Below are 27,914 nucleotides of genomic sequence, written 5' to 3'. Positions count from 1 at the left end.
TATGTAGCATCACAAGCAAAAGAACACTAAAACACAAACACATACACTACACATGCCGGTTTGAGATGACAACAGGAAGTGGACACTTGGACATTCTTTGAATGTGTCTTCCTGAGTGGTCAAATGTGGAGGAGGGTTATGTATGGAAGACAGCGGTCATTTAATGTCACTCCAGGACAGAAAAAGTTATTGACACATAGCAAACGAAATATCCAAACTTCCATAATGGCTCAAAGTATATTTTTGGCCATACTCAGAACATTTATCATGTTTACGGAACCTCTAAAAATACAGATAGCTTATTTATAACTACATTTGTATATTTTCGGAATAAAATGTAAGTGTTACTTGCCCATGCAAAATACAAGGCTTCTATAGGATGTTGGGGTCGGTTGCCAGGGCATTGCAAAATTGGTGTTCTGATTGGATTTCAGCATGTTGCTATGCGGTTGTTAGGATGTTCTGGATGGTTGATAGGTGGTTGATAACGACCCAAGTTCAAAAGAGCCCGCTCCCAATTATCATATTCTGGTCCATAAATAAGCTGAGAATAATTTAATGTGAATATTCGCCTATTTTATTGTCCAGAAAGGTAATAACTAGGGATGTCATAACATATTTATATATCGATTATTGATAGGCACATTATTTTATCTATATATTTGCAAGGCATTGATATATTAAAATTAGCCGACATAAATTAGAAGCTCAATTTGCATGCTTTCCAATACATTCGTTTGCTTCAGTTTAACAGTCTGGTGTTATAGCGTAGGGAGACCACAAGAGGATGATATACAATTTACTGAAGCATACACACACAGGATAAGCTGAAGAGACACATGAGATGGTAGTCCAAAGTTACAAAAGTTTTTGTACTTCTTCAAGAATGAACAAAGTGATGTTGATGAGTTTGCAGGTTAGTGAATCTGTTGTAACTGCGCAAACTGAACAATTAGAAATGGCTATGTTTATGATGCAATGATTTTCTGTATTTATCCTTGAATAGGTCTTTTATTTATTGTGTAGGCTCTATGAAAGGTACATGTTCACAATAGATCATCCACTGAGGACTACAGTAAATAATCTTTGTCCTTTGATAATGATTTGGGATGCAGAGTGAGTTGTGCGCGAAAGCTTCATATGTTTATAAGGTTAGGGAAAGAACCGCTAACTAAGGCACTATTCTTAGTTTATACTGAGTACTTAAAATTATTTGTACCTCTTAAACTTTATACAACTTGGACATATAACTTTCATTTTCAGGTTGATGTTAACATTTTCTCATGCCCCCCTCCCCCCATTGCCTACAAACTTTTAAATTATAAATTGTATGTAAACTGTGGCTTCCTGAGGTGAAATAATTCTCCTGTGATGCTGCACTACTGAAGTCATAATGAGGTCGCTGTCTCTTTAAGAAGCATCCTGCTCTACGTTCTTTGGCTTGTGGGAGCATTCAGTCAGCTCTCATTCTGCAAGCGCTGGTGTTCAGGACAAGAGGAGAGGAGCAACGCTGAGTTTTCATGTTGAATTGAAATCACATTGAAATTCACTCATGGCTAGAATATTTTATGTGTGTATATTGTATGAAGATTAACCTTATTTTTAAGGTAAGTGCTCTTCATTTTTGCTTATAGTTTCAATACCTAATTCAAATGAGTTAGAGCATTTTAAGTACAATGAGTTTTTGTTTTGTGACATTACAAATTATATAATCAGAATAACAATTTGAGTGAAAAGCCGAATTGAAAAATGTACATGAATTTTAAAATGTCTTAAAGGCATATTCCAATATCAATACAAGTTAAGCTCAATCGAGAGCATTTGTGGAATAATATTGATCACCACAAAAATGTATTGGACTTTTTAAGCTGGGTAACAGTGAGGCACTTACAATGGAAGTGAATGGGGCAATCTGTAAGCATTAGGATACTCACTGTTCCAAAAGAATAGCCATAAACATAAACAATGTGTTAACATGATTTTAGTGTCATAAAATCACTTATTAACCTTTTTTGAGTAAAGTTAGAGCCAGTTTTTCATCTTAGTTGCCAGGACAATGTAATGTCAACAAACGCTACAATTACTGTAAAAATTAAGATTTAAAAAACTTTACAGCTTAACATTTCTTCATTTAAACCCTGCAAAAATTGGCCCCATTCACTTCCATTGTAAGTGCCTCACTGTAACTTTGATGTTTGCCTTTTTAAAGAAAAGGAGGTACGAGTCAAAATAATTTTTTGTGTCACAAATGCTGTAAATTGAGCTTGACTTGTATTGAAACCGGAATATCCCTTTAATATTTGGTATGTCTATCTTTTGCTTTAATAACAGCATGCACTCCAGCTGACATGTACTCCAAAGGTTTTTGTGCAATACCTGATGGTCTATGTTTTACCAGCATGATTTGAGAATGTTCCAAAGAGCATCTTGTGTGCTTCAAGGGAAGCAAAAAATTTAGACATTTTGTTCAAAGTGGTCCAATTAGCTTACATTTGATTATTGACCAAGAAATATAGCAATGTCTTATATATTTCTTCTTAATTTCATGTAATAGCTTTTCTTTGTTTAACATTTTACAAAATTCTAAAACAGTTGTTTTCCAGGTTTAAATGAAATAAATCCCTTAAAATGTTCAATGTGGTCTCAGACTTGTGGAGCCCACTGTATATTTTCTAAACTCATGCATAAAAGTGTGATATATGGATATGACATTAGAGCATATTCCCAAGCTGAAACTCTTTCACGATCACATTTATGTGGATACTTGTTTTGTTCTGATTATATAACACCCTTAATCTTTTTGTAGATTTTCTGTGGGTGAATTGTTATCTTGAAGGGCAAGGTAAAATTACATAGTATGAATTGAAATGGCAACATGAACCTTTATAAATATTTAAACATTAGCCTGATGAAAGCATGCAGAATTGGCTTATTAAGACCTGCGACTAAGGTCCATGTTCTCTCTGTGAAACTGACCACAAAGCCGGCTTTGGTCTTGGTTTTTTCCTTTATTGATTGTCTTTAATACTTCAAGCATGAGAAGCTGTGTAGAAGTTTTTCACAATTAGATATTATGATAAAGAAATGGCTGATATTTCATCTGAACCAAAAAGGTTTTGATGATTGGAAGGTTCAAATAAAAAAAAAAAACTAATAAATTGGACAATTAAATGGAAATGTTCACACAAAAATGTAAATTATGTCATTATATACTCACCCCCATGTTGTTCCAAGATTGTATATAGTTTATATTATATATGTATATATAAAATATTATATGAATTATATATATATATATATATATATATATATATATATATATATATATATATATATATATATATATATATATACCACAGTTAGTTGGACGAGAGACGTTCCATGAGCACTGATGGTGTGACACCATCAGCAATCCGACGCTTCACTGTGTGTGTGACACTCCGCCTTCATGCTGTTCTAAACTAAAGTGTATCTGTTAGGAGTTACAGGTTTTATTTTACATATTTTAGCCAGCAGGTGGTGGCAAAAGATAATTTTTGTGTGTAATAAGAGCCAGTTGGTGACGTAAAGTGAATCGGTTAGTCATTGTTTACATAGAAATGCGCTCCGTGACCGCTCGTATTACTAATACATTACCAAAAGCTAGGAAATAGATTTAAATGCTTTAAATGGACAACTTCAGGATTAAGGCTCATGCTGAGAGACACAACAGACTGATTTATCACAGAACTCAAGTGCTTACCTTTTATCGGAGTTTCCACATTGGAAACACACTGTTTAAAATGGCGGAGGACATCGCTGTTTCTATAGTGAATGACTCTTGCGGACCGGCTACCGTGGAATAGAGAGGAATACCCCCGCTTGGACGTCTGTTTTCCACAGAAAGCTGATTGACAGCATCTCTGATTGGGTGTGGCAACAGGTGATTGCACACGCTCCATCTCTCTCTCTCTCTCTCTCTCTCTCACACACACGCACACACACACATCCAGCCGTCTATCATTGTTTATCCAATAACTTGTTAGAAACAGCACAAGCCGTGATACTATTTCTGAAGTGAACTTTTTGAATTACTAAAGGAATCTTGGACGCATCATTTGTTTTGAACTAGCAACGGCAGATTCTGATTCGTCGCATAAGAAAGTAGTTCCATGAACAAATGCGTTTTTATGACCATACTCGGTTTTTCCTATTTTAAATGTACTTGTTCATTGATCTGTTATATATAAGCAATATCACACTTGCAATCGTGCTATATGGCCCTATATCAGCACTGCTGTAATTACCTACGGCACTCGGCATGCGGCCGAATCGCAGCAGTGCTGATGTAGGGCCATATCGCACTCTTGCACATGTGATATAGTTTAAATATATATATATATATATATAAGAATATATAAAAAATATATAAAATATATGAATAAAGTGCTTTTATGGTGCTTTTTTGCTCTTTTGGATGTTGACAGATTGAAAAATATTTTATGGAAAAGTGCAGCGTAAAGATTTTTAAAAGTTTTAGAACATCGAAAAAAGTAACAGCATGAGGGATTTTAAAAACATGAATGTTAGTAAATAATGACAGAATTTGTATTTTTGGGTGAACACATTTTTTATTTTTTTTTTGGCATACTCCAGGACCAAGATTGGAAAACACTGATCTAATATAATCCATTCCTTTGGCTTTCAGGTCTTTTCTGTGTCATACCCTCATAGTGGATGGAGAACGCTTAGTCTGTCCCTGGTTAGCCCAGTAGGGAACCACACTCCTTGGGTTGCGCTCCAAAATGGATCCAAATGACAACCTGAGCAGAGAGAACTTAATCTTTTATCTCACAGTTCCACTCTCTACAATCATCATCCTTGCCAATCTCTTCATCATACTGGGCATCGCCTGCAACCGCCAGCTCCACAACACCCCAAACTACTTCTTCTTGAGTTTATTAGTGGCCGATCTATGCACTGGCATCGCACTGCCTTTCATTCCCCGCATGGGACTCGACCGGCGGTTGGACTTCAAGCGATGCTTGCTGATGTACATCTTCCCTAACTTCCTATTCCTGTCGTTCCTCTTTAATCTGGTGATGGTGCATTATGAACGATACCTGTGCATCATCAGTCCGCTACACCATAGCCAGTTCTGGGTACACCGGTACTTTCCGTTGGCTTTGTTGACGGCCTGGTTGCCACCGTTGCTTTATGCATCACTCCCTGCATTTGGTTGGAATAACTGGGTGGAACCCAACACTAACAAGAGCTCCAACTTAAATGAAACTTTCATTAGAGCTGGTAACAACACAGAAGATGAGGTTTGCTCCTACAAGCAGGTCTTTCCTGTTGCCTTTATCTACTTGGAAGTATACGGACTGGTGCTACCGGCCATGTTGTCCATCGTGGGCATGACGGGCCGTGTATTGTGGATAGCACGCAAGCAGCTGCGTAACATTTGTAAACTTCAACGTGCCGTGGATCGTCTGCAGCAGCAACAGTCGGAGCACAAGCAGCAGCTTAACATGCGCTACGCCAAATGTGTGGCCGCTGTGTCACTCACATTCCTCGTTTGCTGGGTGCCGTATATCGTCTACCAGCACATGTCTGTAGCAGCACTTCAGAGCGGGGTGAGCTCTTCAAGCTCTACCTTGTACATCATCATGTCCTGTACAGGCATTGGGAGCATGGCCATCATTCCCCTCATACTAGGACTGGCCAACAGGCAGTACACTGAGCCCATCAGCAGGTTGATGGTTAAACTGAGGAACCGCTGGAGAGGACAGAACAGCAGAGACATTGCACTTTGACTAGTGGGTTTAGATGAACCAAAGGATGTTTACATTTAATCCGTCAATAACTCAATATGACTCTGTTTCGACTCAAGAGTTGTTCTCTTCTAAAGTTCTGTTGTGTGTTGACTATTTTACAATATAAAAAGAACAAAATATATTCTATTGATTATTAATCACATCTGTTTGTCTGTCCGTCCGTCCATCTGTCAATAACTCTTTGTCTGTCTGTCTGTCTGTCTGTCTGTCTCCCTGTCAATAAATACATATCTGTCTGTCTGTCAAGAACAGCTTACACAAATATATTATTTCTACTAAACTTATTCACATGCTTTATAGAGACAAATAATATTACATTTCAGATTAGTACAATATTAGATTATCATTAGATGTTCTATCTATCTATCTATCTATCTATCTATCTATCTATCTATCTATCTATCTGTCTGTCTGTCTGTCTGTCTGTCTGTCTGTCTGTCTGTCTGTCTGTCTGTCTGTCAATCAGTCTGTCTGTCTGTCTATTGCTCTATCTATCTGTCTGTCTGTCAGTCAGTCAGTCAATCAGTCTGTCTGTCTGTCTATTGCTCTATCTATCTGTCTGTCTGTCTGTCTGTCTGTCAGTCAGTCAATCAATCAGTCTGTCTGTCTGTCTGTCTATTGCTCTATCTATCTATCTGTCTGTCTGTCTGTCTGTCTGTCTGTCAGTCAGTCAGTCAATCAATCAGTCTGTCTGTCTGTCTGTCTGTATTGCTCTATCTATCTATCTGTCTGTCTGTCTGTCTATTGCTCTATCTATCTATCTGTCTGTCCATCTGTCTATCTTGACTATCTTATCTTACTGTCTGTCTGTCTGTCTGTCTATCTGTCTGTCTGTCTGTATATTGCTCTATCTATCTATCTATATATCTATCTATCTATCTATCTATCTATCTATCTATCATCTGTCTGTCTGTCTGTCTGTCTATCTGTCTGTCTGTCTGTCTGTCTGTCTGTCAGTCAGTCAATCAATCAATCAATCAGTCTGTCTGTCTGTCTATTGCTCTATCTATCTATCTGTCTGTCTGTCTGTCTATCAGTCAGTCAGTCAATCAATCAGTCAGTCTGTCTGTCTGTCTGTCTGTCTATTGCTCTATCTATCTATCTGTCTGTCTGTCTGGCTGTCTGTCTGTCAGTCAATCAATCAATATGTCTGTCTGTCTATCTTGACTATCTTATCTTACTGTCTGTCTGTCTGTCTATCTATCTGTCTGTCTGTATATTGCTCTATCTATCTATCTATATATCTATCTATCTATCTATCATCTGTCTGTCTATCTGTCTGTCAATAAATATATATCTGTCTGTCTGTCAATAAATCTCCATCTTTATCCATCCATCTGTCTATCTGTCTGTCTGTCCAAGAGCAGCTAACACACATATATTCTTTCTATTAAACTTATTTACATGCTATACAGAGACAAATAATATTACATTTCAGTAAAATTAGATAATAAATATATATCTATCTGTCTGTCAATAAATCTCCATCTCTATCTATCCGTCTGTCTGTCTGTTAAGAGCAGCTAATGCAAATATATTCTTTCTATTAATCTTCTTCACATGCTAATCAGAGACAATTCATATTACATTTCAGTAACATTAGATGATAAAATCCATTAGAAGATAAGAATCATCATTCATAGAGGAAATTCAATGGACAACAACGTATTCATTTACAATGTCACAGTGCATATCTCAGTCTAAAAAATGTTCTCTATGTTAAAGCAGTTACAACGAGACATACTTTTAACGTCATAAAGTGAAATTATAAATAAATGAACAAATATGGGAATTTTAAATTGACCAATGGGAAGATGAAATATGTATATGGTCAGATTCCCAGAAACTGTCCTTCCACTTAAAGTGCATTCTTTCCTGTGACTCTGGAGACAATCTCTTGAATATTGTGTTTATTTGTACACTTCCATAATGTGTTTCTGTCTGTGTGTGCCAAAGACAAAGCAAAAAAAAAAAAGAAATAGCATGTTAGCTGTAAACAACAGAAACAAAGACAAATTGAGCTGCCTTTTAAAGGTTTGTGTCACATGATAAATAAGGAATATATTGAGTCCTTTCAGAACATTTTTGTAATGTTACTACAAACATTTGCAGCTCCATTGTTGATCATTAGTCAAATGTACATTTATAGAAAGAGGAAAGTACCTGATAAACCTTTTTTTAAGGTTTGATGTAGAAACTAGGCGAGTGTATAAACCACAAACACAACCTCATCCACACACAAACTCATCTCTTGCACTTTCAACACTTGCTTACTTCCTTCTCACAGAGCTTTAAGTATGAACTTTGTCATCAGAAAACAAATATTGTCTAACTAATTGTGCTTGTAATTTGCTTGTTCACAATTAAAGTTAGGGATCTGAGCAAAACCCAAACTAAGTATTAAATCTCAGTGCATAACTTTGATTTGACATGATACCTCAAATCATGTGGCAATATGGGCAAAAGCATCCCACAGACTTACATTGACGGTGGGACAGTATACATAAATGTAGTGGTTTTAGTTCATAAATCAAGTATAATGGGAAACATATGTAATAGGGTACAACATATTGGACGGAAAACCCCATCTCCTCAGCTCCAAACTTGAATGTTGCAGTTCATAGGAATACAAATTATTCAGCATAACCTTTCAGTAATAAATCAATATTAACCTCTCAGCCAATTGAACCGCTTCAGCCAATTGATGTTGATGTAAAAACCTAATATTTGGACAGAGTTACTGGAAGTGAAGGGAGGACAGTCATTCCTCTGCCTTTGTCTGCATAAGGTATGTTTATAAATGTGAAACATAGATGAGATGTTATTAAAGTAGGGCATTATATAAACACTGGCTCAGTGTTTTAGTCCAGTATCTGGGAGACACTCAAAATTACTTCTAAACAGCAGACACATTTAATGTCTTCATTACGATTGTGATTCATGTTGGCTCTGCTTCTCCTAATGTATATGTGAAAGATTTATAAAATAAACAGCGGTGGACAGTGTCTGTGTTCATGACATGTCAGTTGCATTTTTTTACATTGTTGAGTGTATATCATATAACACTATCTTTATACACTCACTGAGCACTTTATTAGGAACACCTATTATTCATGTGATTATCTAATCAGCCAATCATGTGGCAGGAGTTCAGTGCATAAAATCAGGTAGATACAGGTCAGCAGCTTCAGTTAATGTTCACATCAACCATCAGAATGGAGGAAAATTGTGATATCAATGATTTTGACCATAGCATGATTGTTGGTGCCAAACGGGCTGATTTGAGTATTTCTGTAACTGCTGATCTCCTGGGATTTTCACACACAACAGTCTCTAGAGTTTACTCAGAATGGTGCCAAAAACTAAAAACATCCAGTGAGCAGCTGTTCGGCAGACGGAAACGCCTTGTTGATGAGAGAGGTCAACAGAGAATGACCAGAGTGATTAGAGCTGACAGAAAGGCTACAGTAACTCAGATAACCACTCAGTATTGTAGGGAACAAAATAGCATCTCAGAATGCACAACACGTCAAACTTTGAGGCGCATGGGATACAACAGCAGAAGACTACGTCAGGTTCCTGTAAAAGGATTCATGGAAAGGAGGAGGTGAGAACCGGCTTGACGATATAAATAATAGTTTAACTAAGAACTAAACAAAAAGACAAACACACAAAGGTGTCCGTAATCTTTCTCTATGTCCCACTGCAGTCTCCAGTCGGCCTTTATCCCTCTCTGAGGCTTGATTAGCCTGATTAGGGGCCGGATGTGTAGCATCACGACCCGGCCCCGCCCTCCGCCCTGTCACATTTCCACTTCTGTCAGTCAAGAACAGAAAGCTGAGGCTGCAGTGTGCACAGGCTCACCAAAACTGAACCGTTAAAGACTGGTAAAACATAGGCTGGTCTAATGAATCTCAATTTCTGCTGAAGCCCACTACAGCCTCAGCTTCCTTTTTTGGCTGATAGAAATGGAATCCGACGTGATTCTGCTGTATTAATATTGTACTAACCATGTTTTTGGCGGAAAACATAGATTTGATGCAATTAACAAGGGTGTTACTACAGCAATATTGTGTTTAATTTTGTGATTACTATGATTTTACTACATTTAGTGCAAAGAAGATGCTTTGTGTTGCTATTTACACTTAGTGCAAATAGTGTCTGCCTTTTAAAAATCGAGTTTAAAACACATGGGTCAAGTTTGTAGACATGTAATCGGTAAATTCATGCTGTTATTACTAAATAATCTTCTACAAAGAAACAAAACAATATTTAATGACTTTTAAAATGTCATATGGTGTAACCATCAAGGTAAAATGTATTAAAATACAGTAGTTTCCTTGCACATTGAATACATGAGACTATTAGCAACTTAATCATTCATTTCAAAAAAGTTTTCAAACCTGTTTCAAGGTGAATAATATATTTTTACAAATATCATGCATTTTAAAGTCAAATTATCAATAAGATTTCTCATGGTTTCACCAAATGATCTGAACCAAATGTGCCTTTTCATACACATTTTTAAATAAATATTGATATTTAAAGATATTACAAAATAATGATTTGTTTTTAAAGCTTTACCATTTAGCTTTAATCATATTTTAAAATAACATTGTTTAACTGCTTATATGTATATATATATATATATAATAGATTATTCTGCACTATGCCAAAAACCACCAATCATTGACCATGATACCATTTATGGGATACCATTTATATTAACGAAAATTAAACCTGTTTTGGGACCAGAATTATAGAATTATTTGCATTGTGACGTTACTGCATTATTCCCAAAAGCGATCCTTGTTAGACTGTTATTACAGCAATACAGTGATTTTTATTTTTCACAATTATTTTTTTCATTTAAATTGCCGTAAATTAAAGTACAACTAATATTACCATAATGCATTTTATTATTATTATTATTCTACATGTTATATATTATTTAATATATTTGCATTATTATATTATAATAATGTAATATATTATTATATAATATATTGTATAATATATAATTATTATATAATATTTATATAATATATAATAATAAATTACAAATGAATTGTCAAACAAAATATATTGACAATTGTTACTTTCTGTCTTATAAGAACCTCCTGCTCCCATTTATCTTGAATGTGTGACGTAGGCAGGCAGAGGTTGTGGATCTATGTGCAGCTTTATTAAAAAAAACAGGGGAAAACTCAGGACAAAGGGAAAAAAAACAAGGAAACCTAATACAGAGCATAACACATGCAAGAACTAACAGGGAACAAGGAAACTAAAAGGGCTTATATACAAAAAGGAACAAACAAGGGAATAAGGAACACCTGGGGAACAATCAGGGAAGGAGAACTAATCAGGGGAAAACCAATCATAAAAAGAAACTACAAAGGACTACAAAAACCAAACAGAAAACAGGAACTAAACTAAACTTCAAAATAACAGTACAAAAACAAAAGACAATAGAGAACATGACAGAGCCCCGGCTTTAAGGAGCGGATTCCAGACAGCTCCAAAAGTAAAAACAAAACAAGGAAAACAAAAAACAAATTGTCCAAGGGGGCCAACAGGCAGACCAAGGGGGCACAGGGGGCAAACAGGCAGTCCAAGGGGGCACAAGGGGCAGACAGGCAGTCCAGGGGGGCACACGGGGCAGGCAGGAAGTCCTGGGGGGCACAAAGGGCAAGGACAGGTTCAGATGGTCTGGGAGCTGGCCACAGGGCAAGGGTAGGTTCAGGAGGCCTGGGAGCTGACCACAGGGCAGGGACCGGTTCAGGAGGCCTGGGAGCTGGCCACAGGGCAAGGACAGGTTTGGGGGACCTGGGAGGTGGCCACTGGACAGGGACTGGGTCAGGGGACCTGGGAGGAGGCAACTGGACAGGGACTGGGTCAGGAGGCCTGGGAAGAGGCCGCAGGACCGGGACCGGGTCAGGAGGCCTGGGAGGAGGCCACAGGACTGGAACTGGGTCAGGAGGCCTGGGAGGAGGCCACAGGTCGGGAACAGGGTCAGGAGGCCTGGGAGGAGGCCACAGGACAGGGGCTGGGTCAGGAGGCCTGGGAGGAGGCCACAGGACAGGGGCCGGGTCAGGAGGCCTGGGAGGAGGCCACAGGACAGGGGCCGGGTCAGGAGGCCTGGGAGGAGGCCACAGGACAGGGGCCGGGTCAGGAGGCCTGGGAGGAGGAGGCCACAAGACAGGGACTAGGGTCAGGGGAGGCCTGGGAGGAGGCCACAAGACAGGACTCAGAGGAGGAGCCCTGGAAGGCTCGAGGAGGCGGAGCCCTGGGAGGCTCGAGGAGGAGCCCTGGGAGGCTCGAGAGACTTGAGAGGCGGAGCCCTAGGAGGCTCGAGGGGAGGCCTAGAGGCTGGAGGCAGAGCCTAGAAGGCTCAGAGACTTGGGAGGCGGAGCCCTAGAAGGCTCGGGAGGAGGAGCCCTGGAAGACTCAAGAGACTTGGGAGGTGGAGCCCTGGAAGGCTCGGGAGGAGGAGCCCTGGAAGACTCGAGAGACTTGAGAGGCGGAGCCCTGGAAGGCTTGGGAGGCAGAGCCCTGGGTGGCTCGGGAGGCACTGGGACGGTCGAGGCTACAGGCGCTGGCTCTGGGACGGCCGAGGCTACAGGTGCTGGCTCGCTGACCGTGGCAGGCGTGGGCTCTGGCTCGCTGACCGTGGCAGGCGTGGGCTCTGGCTCGCTGACCGTGGCAGGCGTGGGCTGGGGAGCAGAAGCCTTTCCTCTTCTCTTCCTCCTCCGGGCGGACGGAGCTGACAACGCTGGCTCTGGGACGGACGAGGCTGGCAACGCTGACTCTGGGACGGACGAGGCTTTAGGCTTGTTGGCCGTGGCAGGTGTGGGCGTTGGCTCGTTGACCGTGGCAGGCGTGGGCGTTGGCTCAGGAGCAAACCTCTCCAAAATCATATCCACGTACTCAATCAAAGTGTACTCACCACTCTCTGGCAACTCCTCCCATCCATGGGCAAGGAGGCCGATCTGGTAAATGGATTTATGTGTCAGTCCGCATAACCAGTGCATCTGGCAATGGTGCAAAACATACGTGAGTATTCGATCAAAGGGAGGTTCGCCTGGCTCAACTGGAGGAAGATTGCTGCTAGATCCATCTGAGGGTTTGTTCTTCTGTGACGTAGGCAGGCAGAGGTTGTGGATCTATGTGCAGCTTTATTTTAAAAAAACAGGGGAAAACTCAGGACAAAGGGGGGAAAAAAAAACAAGGAAACCTAGTACAGAGCATAACACATGCAAGAACTAACAGGGAACAAGGAAACTAAAAGGGCTTATATACAAAAAGGAACAAACAAGGGAATAAGGAACACCTGGGGAACAATCAGGGAAGGAGAACTAATCAGGGGAAAACCAATCATAAAAAGACACTACAAAGGACTACAAAAACCAAACAGAAAACAGTAACTAAACTAAACTTCAAAATAACAGTACAAAAACAAATGACAATAGAGAACATGACAGAATGGTGCAATAGTTCACTGGTATTATTCACAACTCAAGCATCCCGCCTGTGATTTCATGGGCATCAGATATCCATCTGCACACAGCAAAGCCCAAAAAGCAGACACAACATCCCCTAGCTGGGCTTATAGGGGCTATTTATTGTGCTGTGACCTTTCTTTCTGAAAACCAGATCTAATAAGTGAGATATTCACAGAGTTTTCATCAATGAAAGTTGAAGTGCATCCACAAATCAGAATTTGAGATTAGATTATTTAAGTTCTCTGGTCAGGAGAAATGCATTTTTACTGGAAAGGTAACTAGATCAAAATCAGATGAACTCGACTAAAAGCAATACTCATCTTTTCCCATTTGTTGCCACAACCTCATAAATGACATTGTCAGCTCCAGGATATCATCTATACTGATGCTCCTCGGGGTCACCGTGGCAAGGACATTCTGGCCTGGAATTGAAGCTCAGCAAATCTTCTGAATACCAAAAGTTAAAAGAGATGGTCTAAATTGCATGAACTCTTAAAGGAATAGTTTGCACAAAAAGGACAAGTCTCATTATTTACTCATCTCATGTTGTTTCAGACTTGTATGAATTTCTTTCTTTATTTCAACACAAAAGGACAGGAATCCAATTTTCCTTGATATTTTGACATAAAAGAGGTTATTCTACTAAATAAAAACATACAGTACATCTTAGAACTCAAAACTTTATACCCAATGCAATAAAATCATTTATTGAAATCAAGCTTCAAAAACAACTCGTTCTCTTCTTCCATGACTTTCCTATGTCATTTAGGGTCCCATTAATTCATGACAGCCACTACAGGTCAAAAACATCAACGCCTACATTACATCATCACATCTTTGGCCCCGCCCATTGGTACTTCAGTTTTATTTGTGAACAACAAAGACGATCCTTCTGGGCTATTTTGAATAATTTTTTTATATAAACATGCACTAGACAGACGTCTTTGACCACTGTCATGTATCTGGCGCTGCGCTTAAAAGATGCGGTGCCAAGTTACAGCTCTGAAAAGGAGAGACCATTCTGCTTCATTCAGCTGCTGCATCTCCTGCTGTTTTGAGCACAATCGCTTCATGGATGCATTCTTTTGATTTTGATTTGCACAATTTTTAATTGTTGGTGTATATAAACATGCACTAGATGGGATGTCTTTGACAATTTTGATGTTTCCAGCGATATGATACTGTATGTGTGTGTGTGTGTGTGAGTGTCTATTCACCGTGATTTGGACTATGTATGTGCAGTGTTTTCTGCCATAATTACCAGCCATAATATGATTCAAACTTTGCAAAGGAACTGTTATTGAAGGATGGTGCCGTTAAAAACACAATTGGACCTGATCGCAAAACCGTGAGCAAACAGTTTAATTCATGAATATCTCATTTGTTATAACTGTTTGACACTTAATGGCGCTGATGTGCTTGAGTGAATAATTTAATATATTCAGATGCAGTGTGTTGTATCCCATGTGTAACCCCTGAAATTTTGTTTTATAATATTGTGGAGCTTGTTCAATCTCTTCTGACTGAGTTTCAAATATCGTTGAATTTGAGGGGCTGCATGATGTAAGCCAAAGACTGGCCATTTACGTTGAAGTTTTAAGGAGGTGTTTAGGCCAAAACCAAGCATTTCAGTCAGAGGTCCAGAGACAGGGTGGAAAATGATCATATATTCTGAAATTATGACTATTTTTGTGCAAAATAAACTTTACTTACATTATCAGTGGACCTCAGGGAAGATAAAAAATAAATGTTTTAAAAGGAGAGAATTTCATTACCCTTTAAGGGAACATTTGGGTTAGGAATGACATGAGGGCAGGTTAATAATGATTATACAATGATTAATACTCATTTTTATTTTTAAGTGAAGTATTCCTTTAAAATTAAATGTGCAGTCACAGGTGGCTTTGAACGTGACACATCGGGTCAGAATTTAGTTCTTGATTGGTTCACATGTAATACTACATGAGGAATCAACAGGTGGAAAAGTTGTCTGACATTATTTATCTCCTTGAGAAACAGCACCATTCGAACGCCCTGTGAATCTGGGATCATTTGAGTCGGGATGTTTTACACAAAACTAATATAGATTTATACAACCAAATGCCTGCAGCTGTTATATCTACACCTCTGAGATAAGCTCCATCCTGCGGAGCCGAACCAGACAGAGGTGTAGCGATCTGTATTGAAACAGGCCCCAGACAGACAGTAGAGTTAAGACTCCCTCCAAAAGGTTATCATCCTTTTTCTTTCAAACCACCCCTATAATTTGGGGGAAACATGCATTAATATCTCTCTGTGTACACAGATGTCATAAAATAAATTATTATGTGTCTTGCTGTCTGGTTTGTGCACTATATAATCAACAGCAGCAGAGGGGAGTTTAAGAGTGTCAAATCTAATCTAGTCCTGAATTCTGAATGTTTTTACCCATCTTTGTGCTCTTATCATGAGTCTATAAATTAAATTGTCATGGTGAATTCTAATATTCTAATCAGTCTCTGTTGTTTGACTTTTTAGCTCTGTAACAATCAGATGGTCTGGTAAGGCTACAGCTTCAGGACAATGTTTAGTCTCCACTGCTTTGTTGTTTTTATGCACCTATGATAAATGGTTGGTGACCTATGAAAAATGTTTATGTCATGCAAACAATAGTTTATCACACATTCAGTAGTCATATTCTTGAGAATATAACCACTTGAGAATGGTGTGTACGGTTTTCTGTTTATTTCCATTCGATTTGGCATTTCATAACATCTCAAGTATTCTATAAATTGATGTATCTCCATTAGAATTGGATCAGTCAATGTGAGCTCACACTGAACAATTTTCATAAAAAGTATTTTTGCCCCACTTAAGAAAAACAATGTGTTTTATTGGGGACCATTAGCCGCTGAAACAGGGGAGCTTTTTACCCCAAATACCATCCAGCCTTACATTTATTTAAAATATTTTTAGATTCGATTTAATCAACTTGAACAAAGCAACAAATTATATATTACATTTTTTGTCTAAATATTAATGTGATTATTTTAGGGATTCTCATTAGCTTCATAAATTTGGAACATTTATAAAAAAAGATTAAATGTTAAGATAAAATAACCTAAAATAAACTTTTAGACATTACATGCATGAATATTTTGCAGTGTAGCTAGGCCCTATAGTGACAAACAGGTTGATAGCTATGTTATTCATAAAAGTGAGCATAAATAGGGTAATTAACGAATCCAAAGTTTGGTTCATGAATATTAATAAAGTTACGTGACGTTCTTCCAGATTACCTCACTGATTTGCTTAGTGTGCGCTAATCAGCAAACAACGTGACCACGTTCTAATTAATATTCATGAGCTGAACATTAATATTTTCCGCGCTGACCGCTTGAGGGAGCAAAAGCCCACACAATGACCTGTGGGCAAACGGGACCGGTGAACCTGCGCGCAAAAAGCCATAAACAAAAAACCATTCTGCAGATCTTCACCACCTGCTAAATTAAAGGGTGATTAGAGAATCAGTCGAACAAGTAGTAGAATTACAAGCAGTAATTCTGTTGATTTATAGCAAGGCCATATGGAGTACAGAGTTTCCCCACATAATGACGGTGATCCTACAGTATTGTTTTGTAATTACAGCCCTTAGGTACACCTTTTTTTAATAAGTACTATATTTTAAAACACGTCTTTATTATTACTGTTCCCCACATTTTATTTACAAAAGCCCTTATATTAAAGTAATCAAAACTGAAATAACACAATTTGACATATGGCAATTATGTGGCGATCAAAAATGTTGAACAAGTTTTAGCTTCTACAAATTAGCCACCCTTTGTCTAGATAAAAGCTCTGCATACTCTGAGAAACCTCACAACTTCATGAGGTTCACAACTAATAAAATAATAATACTAATGATGATAATAAAAGATTACAGTATAGGCAAAAATGATATTATGCAATTAAGTATAAAGGGGGTGCAGGTTTGAGCGGTTTACGAGGACTTTTTTTAGGTTACAAACTGGTAATTACAAGAGTATTATGCTATAAATGTGGATTATGAGGACATTTCTATTGTCACCATATTTTAAATAGCTTAAAAACATACTAAAGAAGGTTTAATTGAAAATGTAAAAATGCGCGCGCGTGTGTGTGTGTGTCCATCCTGAAACGGTACACTAATCAGCCACAACATTAAAACCAATAACAGGTGAAGTGAATAACATTTATTATCTTGTTACAATAGCACATGTTAAGGGGTGGGATACATTAGGAAGCAAGTGAACAGTCAGTTCTTGAATTTCATGTGTTGGAAGCCGGCAACAGGGTCATGATGGCTCACCGGCACCAAGGCTCATTGACGCGCATGGGGAGCGCAAGATGTGGCGCAACGAAAATAATGGAACTCAGGAATCTCGAGACACTTTTTAATAGTTAAAGTTCATTTTTACCTGTCATATATGAAAAATGTGGTGCTCTTAAGCGCCGAGACGCTGAAAAAACAGCGATAGGCTGCACAACGACAACAGAACGCAGGTGTCTCGAAGTTATTTTTTACCTGACACGACATCTAAAAGAATCGGCGATCCTGCGCGAGACGCTGAAAAGGAGCGTGAGATACGGCGCAAGGAATATAAAAGAACACAGGTATCTCTCGCGTTTTTAACAGTTGAAACAATCCTTTTTTTTACCTGACACAACGTCTAAAAACAAAGCGTTTCTGAGCGAGACGTTAAAAAAAAAAAAAACAGAGAGACGCGACATAACGAATATGACAGAACGCAGTAGTTTAGGACGCGTTTTGATGACGTTTTTTCCCCCCCAGTTCGTTCTTACTTGACATTACGTCTAAAAAACGCTGCTCTCCTGCGCGAGACGCGGCCCATCAGTTAAAAGCGTCCATCTGGCGCATATTAACACAAAACTCCACCAGTGTCTTTACGTTCCTCTCTGGGATTTTGTAAACAAATGAGAGGCGCATGTGTTGGCTTATGTCCCACACAGTCCCAGTGGCGGACCCCACTCGGAATGGCTGTTTTAGTCTTTTTTTGGGGGTCATTTTTTGGCACAATTTAGTTCTTTAGAGGTGAAATCATCTCTGTACAAATGTACAAACTTAACATGCACACACCAAGGTCGCCAAACCTCTCCGTCCCGGGTGTCATTGTATCCACAGTCCGACGATGTAAAAATACTGCCTGAACATTTCTGTGCCACCACAGGCTGATCGCTTGTCCCTGTCTGGCCACCCTTTTGAAAATCTCCTGGCTACGCCCCAGCACAGACCAATACCTTCAACTGAACGCATCACTCAGGTAGAGGTGAGGCTATAAATAGCTGCTCCCAAACCCCCTTCTTCACACTGTACCTGCCTCAGGTGAGAGAACAAACCTTGTTAACCACAGTAAACGCTTTAATCCGATTCGCACCATGTCAGCAATCCGGAATACTCTGGGTTCCAGGAGTTTCTCCAGCTCAAGTCTATCTAGCAGCTTGGGGCAGAGGGGCAACATGTTCGGGGCCATTTCCCCAGCCGCTATAGGGAACTTGGCCAGCAACATACGTCCATACATCCATGTTAACAGCAGCAATTGTCCCCAAGCGGATGATAAGGAGACCATGAAGGGTCTGAATGATCGTCTGGCTGGGTATCTGTCAAAAGTACGACTTCTGGAGGAGTCCAACACTCAACTGGAGGAGCGAATCAAAGAGGCTTTGATGAGGAAAGAAGCCGAGAGCGGCAGAGACTGGAGCTCATACGAGAAGACCATTGCAGCTCTGAGAGAGCAGGTGAGCAAATAAAAGCTCTAGTTTTTGCATTCATTAATGCTTTTATTTTATCATACTGTACACCACCAGGGAACAACACCATGTATCTATCTATCTATCTATCTATCTATCTATCTATCTATCTATCTATCTATCTATCTATCTATCTGTCTATCTGTCTATCTGTCTGTCTGTCTGTCTGTCTGTCTTTGTGGAAAATTATATTTGATGTACTGAAACAATCAATGCAACAAGATCAGTGTCTTTGAAATTCTACCCCTCAGATCCAGGAAGTGACCATGGACAATGCCCGACTCTTTCTTCAGATGGACAATGCTCGTCTGGCTACGGACGATTTCAAAGTCAAGTGAGACAAACATTTATTTAGTCATTACCTGATGAAATGTCTTAAAACGAATTGAAAGTAAGAAATCCATGCAGGTAAAAAATGAGCTGCAGCACAGTTTTGCTGTGCATCAAGTAAAAATGATACTGTATACAGTACACCCTGTCATTTCCATGTAAATGTGTGTTACCCATCCGGACAGGTTTGAGTCAGAGCAAGCCATGCGACAAGGGGTGGAGCAAGATCTCGCACGTCTGCGCAAAATGCTGGACGACACTTACATGGGCCGCATGCAACTGGAGAGCCAGATCGAGTCTATGAGGGAAGAACTGTCCTCCCTTAAGAAGAGCCATGATGAGGTGCACGCCTTAAATACACCAATTAACACCTGAAACCTGAATGTACCATTTGTACTCATGTAGGTGATTTGTTTGAGGTTTTTTGTTGTGCTACTACATAGAGTGCTCTTGTTACAAGTAGTACTTAAAGGCTAAGTTCACCCAAAAATAATTGTACTGTCATTGTTTACTCACCCTCATGTTGTTCCACACTCATATTACTTTTTTCCTCTGTAAAACATAAAAGGAGATGATTGGCAGAATGTTGGCTCAGTCACCATTCACATTTATTGCTTTTTTCCCCATGCAATGAAAGCGAATGGCATTGCAACATACTGAATTCAGTCTCTCTACACTCTCAAATTACTTAAATCTTGTGAACTTATTGTTTTTATACTGGCAATCAATTATGATATGTAAATACACTTATATTGTACCATGCTTCATGGAGCAAATAGTTAATTTATTTAGATTTTAAATGCACCAGCTTGTACCTTTGTCCTTTTCTCTGATTTTTTAATTACTTTTTAGGTTTGTAATGTTGTGATTCAGCCCAGGTCATTGGTTTGGTTCAAGGCTTTAAACACCTTATCGAAGAAGTTTTTTAAATCCATTACGAAATTTTTTTTAAGATCATTGTTGCACTCTGTTTGAGTTTCTGCCAATAACCCCACCCACCCCACCTGGTTTTCTTTGCCCTATGGCAGGCGTTATAGCCCCTTTGCTGTTGTTATTATTACAGTCCATATAACTAAGCCACGTCTCATTTTATTTCATAGGATGTCGGCAACCTGAGACACCAGATCAGTGAAAACCAAGTCAATGTGCAAATGGACAATAAAAACAGTCCAGACCTCAATGACACCATTAGCAACGTCCGCACGCAGTACGAGCGAGCCGTGCAGAAGAGTCGTGAGGAAACTGAAGCCTGGTATCAGAACAAGGTCAGTGGAAATAAGGGTATACAGCTTCATATTTTCCATCCCTTTGTTGATTCCCTTGGTTTTTCCTTTGCCTGTTTCCACTAATAGTGTGCACAAAAGTATACTCTCTATTAAGTATACGCAACCCTCCACTACAATGAGAGGAAATAACTAGCATTTGCAACCAAATGTAAATATTTGTCCAGTGGCTGGTAAATGTCACCTCACCCCTGGAGCTGTGAGTTCGACTCCAGGGAGTGCTGAGTGATTCCAGCCAGGTCTCCTAAGCAACCAAATTGGCCCAGTTGCTAGGGAGGGTAGAGTCACATTGGGTAACCTTCTCGTGGCCACTATAATGTGGTTCACTCTCGGTTGGGCGTGTGGTGAGTTGTGTGTGGATGCCACAGAGAATAGCGTGAAGCCTCCACACGTGCCATGTCTCCGCGGTAACGTGCTCAACAAGCCACGTGATAAGATGAGCGGGTTGACGGCCTCAGACGCGGAGGCAACTGAGATTCTTCCTCTGCCACCCGGATCGAGGCGAGTCACTACACCACCATGAGGACTTAGAGAGCATTGGGAATTGGACATGTCAAATTGGGGAGAAAAAGGGGAGAAAAAAAAAGAAAGAAATAGATTTCACTCACCTGTGAATGATTTGTGTAGTATAGTGGTCAACTATTCAGCAGCAAGATCCTTTACTGCATCTTAAGAGTAAAAGTTGTTCCAGTTTAAAGTGTCCAAAGACGAGATCCATGCAACTGATTTGTCATTGAATAATGACTTTTGATACCCTTTCTATTCTTAAAAGTCAGTTGTTGATAAAAAAAATAAACATTTAATTCTAATCACGCATAGCATGGATGACATAAATCCATTCGAGTTTGTCTCAATAACATACGCTCATTTACAAACACTCTTTACAGAAATGGCGGTTTTGTTAAAGAGACAGTACAGGTTTTAGCATGTGTTCAAAAAATCTATATAAATGCATTTAAATAGTACAAATTATGCAATTGAACAATAATGCAACAAAAAATAAAATATGAAATATAATATCTTATTTAGTGATTGGAAACATGCATTTGTTCATTTTTAAAAAGCCAAAATGTGACCAAAATGATGAAAACAAATAAAATCTAATTAGTAAAATTAAAATGTTGCACCTATAGTTAGAAGGTCCCCTGTATAATTAACAGCATTAGCTGGGAAAAGGTTATGCAAAAGGGACATAATAACTGAAAACTGAAATATGACCCATATGAGTCGATTTCAAAGCGAATAGGAATTAAATCAGGAAATCTGTATCAAGCCGTAGTCCTTACTGAGTAAAAACTTAATGAACGCTAAATCTGCAAACTTGTAACCCTGTTTGTTTCTTTACTTATACATTTTATTTAACATTTATTGCTAGAAAATAACAAATTCACACAAATCAGGTTTTTAAATTGAATATAGACATTCCAGCATTTTGCTAAAAGGGTTAAACGTAAATAAATGTAAAATAAACAGTTCATATAATATTTAGTTTGACCTTTGACAACATTTTTAAAGAGTTCCATTTTGTCATTTTCTATTAAGAAGAAATTTGTGCATAATTTTATGATACCACTAAATTTGCATGTAATCTTATAATCTTATTTGTCTTTATCCAGTTTGACAACATCACAGCTGAAGTGACTCAGAACACAGAAGCTCTGCAAGCAGGGAAAACAGAGCTGAATGAACTGCGCAGACAGATACAGTCTCTTGATATCGACCTGCAGGCTCTATACAACATGGTACAGTACACAAACCACACACATTATCTGCTTGATCAGAGTCATTTGCACATATTCAGCACTTTCACCTGTCAGACAGGGACAAAGGTGCACCACTCCAATGGTTATTAAATTTGATGACGCACAGAATGTTCCACACCTGTGTCCTTGCATGCATATAATCTGAAATTACACATTATACCTGTGCACCCAAGTGTTTTCACCATGGGAAAACAGAAGCCTTTGTTTAGTCACCTTTTTATTCTGAAACATTTATTCTGGCTCTAATAGAGCTTGTTCAGTTTGTAGAAAGAGAATTTGCATTTGCATATATAAAATAAGGTGTGTGGTTAATATTACTTTGAAGAAACTTTGACATTTTGTTCTACAACATAAACATGCTTTGCAATGCCACACTTCATTCCATCCAACAATAAAACTACTTCATGAACACATTTTAGTTAAAAAACAAATCATGCTATTCACAAAAATCTCATATTTATTCCTATGAGATGTTCAAGCTTAGCATACGGTCAATTGCTTGCTCTATTTGGTGACTTTCAGATTAGATCCCTTGAAGAGACACTGCGTGACACTGAAGCACGTTATGGTCAAGAGGTCAGTGGACACAATGCTCAAATCATGCAGCTGGAGGAAGAGCTGGGACAGGTGCGCGCTCAGGTGGAGCGTCAGAGGGCCGAATATCAGGCCCTGCTCAACCTCAAGATGAAACTGGAGGCGGAGATCTCCACCTATCACCAGCTCCTGGAAGGTGTTGGCGAGGACAAGGGAGACAGTAACAGGTAAGATGATGGAGAGATGATGAATTTGATGCAGAGCCATGAAGTGGACAATAGTGATAAAAAAAGCTGGATGGGAAACCTCCCAATGCATATAAAACCTTCTAACCATTTGCATGGATAACCTTCCAATTGCAACGAAACGTTGTAAGCTGGCATGATCGTTTCATTTCTGTGAATCAGTTCAAACTATTTCAATTAATTAATTACTCAAAAACCATTACTCAAAAATGTTCACAGAGGTTTTAAACATAATTTGATGATTAAATCTCATCAAATACCACACGATATGGTACATTTCTTCCTTGTGTTCATTTAGTGTGGGAAACATTCCTTTATTATTTTGGTAACACTATACAATATTTAACATTTACATAAACATTATTCAATGCATTAGGAATCTTGAACTACACTCAAGAAATATTTTAGTCTGCTTTTAAGATTTACACATTTACATTTCATAACAAATGTCCATCAAATTTAAATGAGTAATCTTTAACCAAATAATGAATAAAACATGTATATTCAATTTAATTAGATTGAAATATGTTGTGAAATTAAAATGCATAAATCTTAAGAATAGACTAAAAACATTTTTTGAGTGTAACAATAAACAATATATTTTTACAGCATTTATTAATATTGGTTAATATCAATTTATATTTTAAAATGTAATTGTTAATATTCAGTTTGTGTTAGTCCATAATGCATTGACTAATGTTAACAATTCTTTTAACATTAAACAAGATTAATAAATGCTGTAAAGATATTTCTTGCTTTTAGTTCATGTTAACCAATATTGTTAACGTTATTATTATTTTTTAATAATAATAATAATTATGAATTATTATTTATATTATTCTTTACTATTATAGCTGTTTGGTTGAAATGATTCTTTGCTATTTCAGAGTAAATACATAAATAACAATATATATGTGTGTGTGTGTGTGTGTGTGTGTGTGTATATATATATATATATATATATATATATATATATATATATATATATATATACATATACTGTATATTGAATATTATCAAAAGGTAAACATACTGAGATACAATTGTACTTTTGAAAACTGTACAATTTGGTCACTGATTGCAACACCTTGGCATTTCACAGTGAAATTGTTGTGTTCCCACTGCATTTTCTCCTGTGATCTGCCCACACAAACCTATTACACGCAATGCACGTCTTTCCATGGTGAAGCCACTCTATAGTAACAGATATACAGCACAAACTCTCCTTCCTGCTGACCTGTAAGAAACATGTCCCAGCAAGCATCTGTTCATTTAAAACAACAGACATCCCCTTTAACAGATGTATACCACACTTTTTCCCCTCTCACGTTTTCTCTTCCCTCCCACAGAGTGGAATTTTCATTAGAGCAAGCATTGTACGCAGGTGAGTGGTGTTATGTGTGAATTGACAAACACGCTTGCCTAACCAAAATCAAGCTTGCCTTCGTATTAATCACCACTCACTGCTCAAAGATCTAACAAATATGTGTATATTTATACTGCCTGGGCCCTTACTGACCAAATCAACAGATCATTCACACTATTTGATGTTTTCTATATTAATTTCTTTTAACCTGACTCTGAACTTTTAATATATATATATATATATGAATGTGTGTGTGTATATATATATATATATATTGAATGTGTCTTTCCCTGCTAATATAAACCGCTGTGATCAGTGTTAACATGGTGTATCAAAGGCTTGTTTGCTTGTGATGTTTTTCGCAAAATTACTAACACTCACCAAAAGAATAAATGTCTGTCTGCACATAAAATAAACATTTTAAAAATGCCTTAAATAATTACTAAGCTGGTGTTGTGCCAATTTTTGACTCCCTGGTATGGTTTTGTTTAGGGGTTGGTGTAGCTGTGGGCTTTGGGCATAGGGACCAATGATGCCCTGCTATGGTTAGGGGCAGGGGTGGGCTTTAGGGATAGAGACCAATAAGGTAGCGGGAGAACGAATCTGGTGGGGAGTCAGATTCCGGCACAACACTCACGCCGTGGAATTTAAACAAGGTAATTCCGAGTTTTTCTCACAATTGCAAGTTTATATCTGGCAAAAACAATTACAAATTTTAGAACAATTTAGAAAATGTTTTGACAATTTTGACCTTATTTATCGGAATTACGGCTTTACATCTCTATTAAAGATAGAAACATCCCAATTGTGAGATATGAAGTACTGTAAGAATTACCTTTTTATTTTTCCTTGGCAAGATTAGGGCACCATAGATATCTGTTAGCATTTCCATTTAGCTCAATGACGAGAATGCCGAAAACCTAAATATCGAAAATATATGTTTGCTCCCCTGAACATTTTTGGGGTGTACAGAGTCTAGGGTTGTTAAAAAACAGGTGTGATTTCTCAGGACACCTATTTCAGTGCTATCTATCAAGTAGAGACATTTTGTGTGGTAAAAATAATAATAATAACCTTTAGTGAGTCAGTATAAACTGACTAACCTTCAGCTTCTGTTTTTTCTCTAGCACCTCCTTCCAAAGCTCTTAAAGCTGTCATCATGAGCCAGGAAATAGTGGATGGAGAGGTGGTCTCCCAGAATGAAATTGAGCTGAATCCTACTAATCATGATAACCAGGATGGGTACGGGGAAGAGGAGGATGACGAGGCACCTGCTGAGCAGGAGGGGGAGGAAACTGCTCAGGATGCCATAGAGCAGAATGAATAACGTTCTACAACTACGCCCTACATACCTACTCATATTATTACTGCCTCAGGGATTCTGAAACTTGCTTTTCTTCACTTCCTTATTCCTGACAATGTTTTCTTTATTAAAATGATGACCACCTTATCGCTCTCCTGTGCTACATTAAAAACTTTATCAGCAAAATGTTCTGGTCCGTGTTCTTGTGTAAAAATGTACATGAAGTACAATCGTATATTGTGGTAACATTTAGCTTAGTGGTATTTTTAAATAAAGCCATTATGAGCCATGAAATGGACAAAATAGAAGCTCATTTATGCCACATTGAAAAAAAAAAGTCATAATTATGAGATAAGACATATTAGATAGAAAGTCATAATTATGAGATAAATAATTTATTAGATAAGTCGTCATATTTATGAGATAGAAAGTCATAATTATGAGATAAGTCATATTTATTTGAAAGTCATAAATATGAGATAAGTCATTTATGAGATAGAAAGTCATAATTATGAGATAAGTCATATGTATTTGAAAGTCATAAATATGAGATAAGTCATTTATGAGATAGAAAGTCATAATTATGAGATAAGCCATATGTATTTGAAAGTCATAATTATGATATAAGTCATATGTATTTGAAAGTCATAATTATGAGATAAGTCATATTTATTTGAAAGTCATAAATATGAGATAAGTCATATTTATTTGAAAGTCATAAATATGAGAAGTAATTTATGAGATAGAAAATCATAATTATGGGAAGTCATATTTATGAGAGAAGTCATTGTGGCAGGGCGGAGGGCGGGGCTGGGTCGTGATTCTACACTCCTGGTCCCTTATCAGGATAATTAAGCCTCTGAGAGGGATAAAGGCCAACTGCGGAAGGTGGTGCAACAGAGAGATCGTTTATGGGCAGCTGACCATCATGTGTGTGTTTGTGTCTTTTGTTTAAGTTTCTCATTAAACTATTATTTATATTGTCAAGCCGGTTCTCACCTCCTCCTTTCCCCCAATCCCTTTACAGTCACTTTTATGAGATAGAAAATCATAATTATGAGATAATTCATTATGACAGAGACAATTATGAGACAAAAAGACTTTCTATCTCGTAATTATTACCAACTATTTAATCATTTTGACGAATATCTGAGATAGTATATTTTTGACTTTATCTCATAATTATGACTTTTTATCTCATCTCATAAATATAGTTTAGTATCTCAACTGACCTTTTTTTAACCATAATTATGATATTATTGAATATCTCATTCAAATTACTTTAATTAAACGGTCTCATAATTATGACTTTTAGGCCATAATTATTACTGAATGTCTCATATTTATGACTTCAATTAATCTGTGTCATAATTCTGAAGTTTTATGCCATACTGTAAATATTAATATCTCATACTATTAACTTAATTTAATGAAAATTTAATGTTTTTTAATCTTTTTCTATACCAATGTTCATTTATAGAAATTATATAACCAAGCAACCTTACAATAAGCCATAATTTAGAGCAAAACAAATGACGTCCATTATAGATAAGGTGGATAGGTTCTGCGTAAAAAAATACCTCCCAACCACATGCAGGCCTAAAAAATGGCATACTTGGTTTTGAGAAAGGTATACTTGGCTCTACTAAAAGATCTTGCTTCATGTGCTTTCAAGGAGACAGTCAAACTTTAGAGAGCACAAGGAGAGATGGCAAATGGCTGTGCAGGTGAATTTGTACAGAAACTCCTTATATGGAGATGATTCGGGTGTGTTTTAAACAAATTATTAACTGTGGACACACACTTCCTCGTTTAAAATCAAGATTAATCAACAATAGAATAAGGGTAAGTACACATGTGCTTCCGCACCTGTACTGAATTTGGCAGAAATTTTGCACGAGAACCTATTCTGTGCACATAATTATGCGACAGTTATTGAATGAGACCCAATGTGTGGCAAGATGGACAAAGAAAGACAGAGCAGC

At 38.0% G+C, this 27,914-nt stretch overlaps 2 protein-coding genes across 3 annotated transcripts; both read left to right on the top strand.

The window, feature by feature from the left end:
- The first annotated feature begins 1,483 nt into the window (after positions 1-1,483).
- LOC127655394 (G-protein coupled bile acid receptor 1-like) lies at positions 1,484-6,181 on the top strand. The gene is made up of 2 exons (XM_052143222.1): positions 1,484-1,607; positions 4,688-6,181. The coding sequence occupies exon 2, from the start codon at positions 4,785-4,787 to the stop codon at positions 5,793-5,795; it is 1,011 nt and encodes a 336-aa protein (XP_051999182.1). The 5' UTR covers positions 1,484-1,607; positions 4,688-4,784; the 3' UTR covers positions 5,796-6,181.
- Positions 6,182-18,651: 12,470 nt separating this feature from the next.
- Positions 18,652-26,131, top strand: LOC127655052 (keratin, type I cytoskeletal 18-like). Of its 2 annotated transcripts, XM_052142646.1 has the most exons (8): positions 18,652-19,093; positions 19,357-19,439; positions 19,621-19,777; positions 20,536-20,700; positions 22,335-22,460; positions 23,004-23,242; positions 24,610-24,644; positions 25,754-26,131. In XM_052142646.1, exons 1-8 carry the CDS (start codon positions 18,734-18,736, stop codon positions 25,951-25,953), a joined length of 1,365 nt encoding a protein of 454 aa, XP_051998606.1. In that variant the 5' UTR covers positions 18,652-18,733; the 3' UTR covers positions 25,954-26,131. The 2 variants fall into 2 exon arrangements, with proteins under 2 accessions (XP_051998606.1, XP_051998607.1); XM_052142647.1 differs by lacking the exon at positions 24,610-24,644 and having other exon boundaries at positions 25,754-25,916.
- The last annotated feature ends 1,783 nt before the right edge of the window (positions 26,132-27,914 follow it).

This window comes from Xyrauchen texanus, chromosome 14 (assembly GCF_025860055.1).
Source record: "Xyrauchen texanus isolate HMW12.3.18 chromosome 14, RBS_HiC_50CHRs, whole genome shotgun sequence".
NCBI classification, from domain to species: Eukaryota; Metazoa; Chordata; class Actinopteri; order Cypriniformes; family Catostomidae; genus Xyrauchen; species Xyrauchen texanus.
This window is presented reverse-complemented; position numbering and strand designations above follow the sequence as displayed.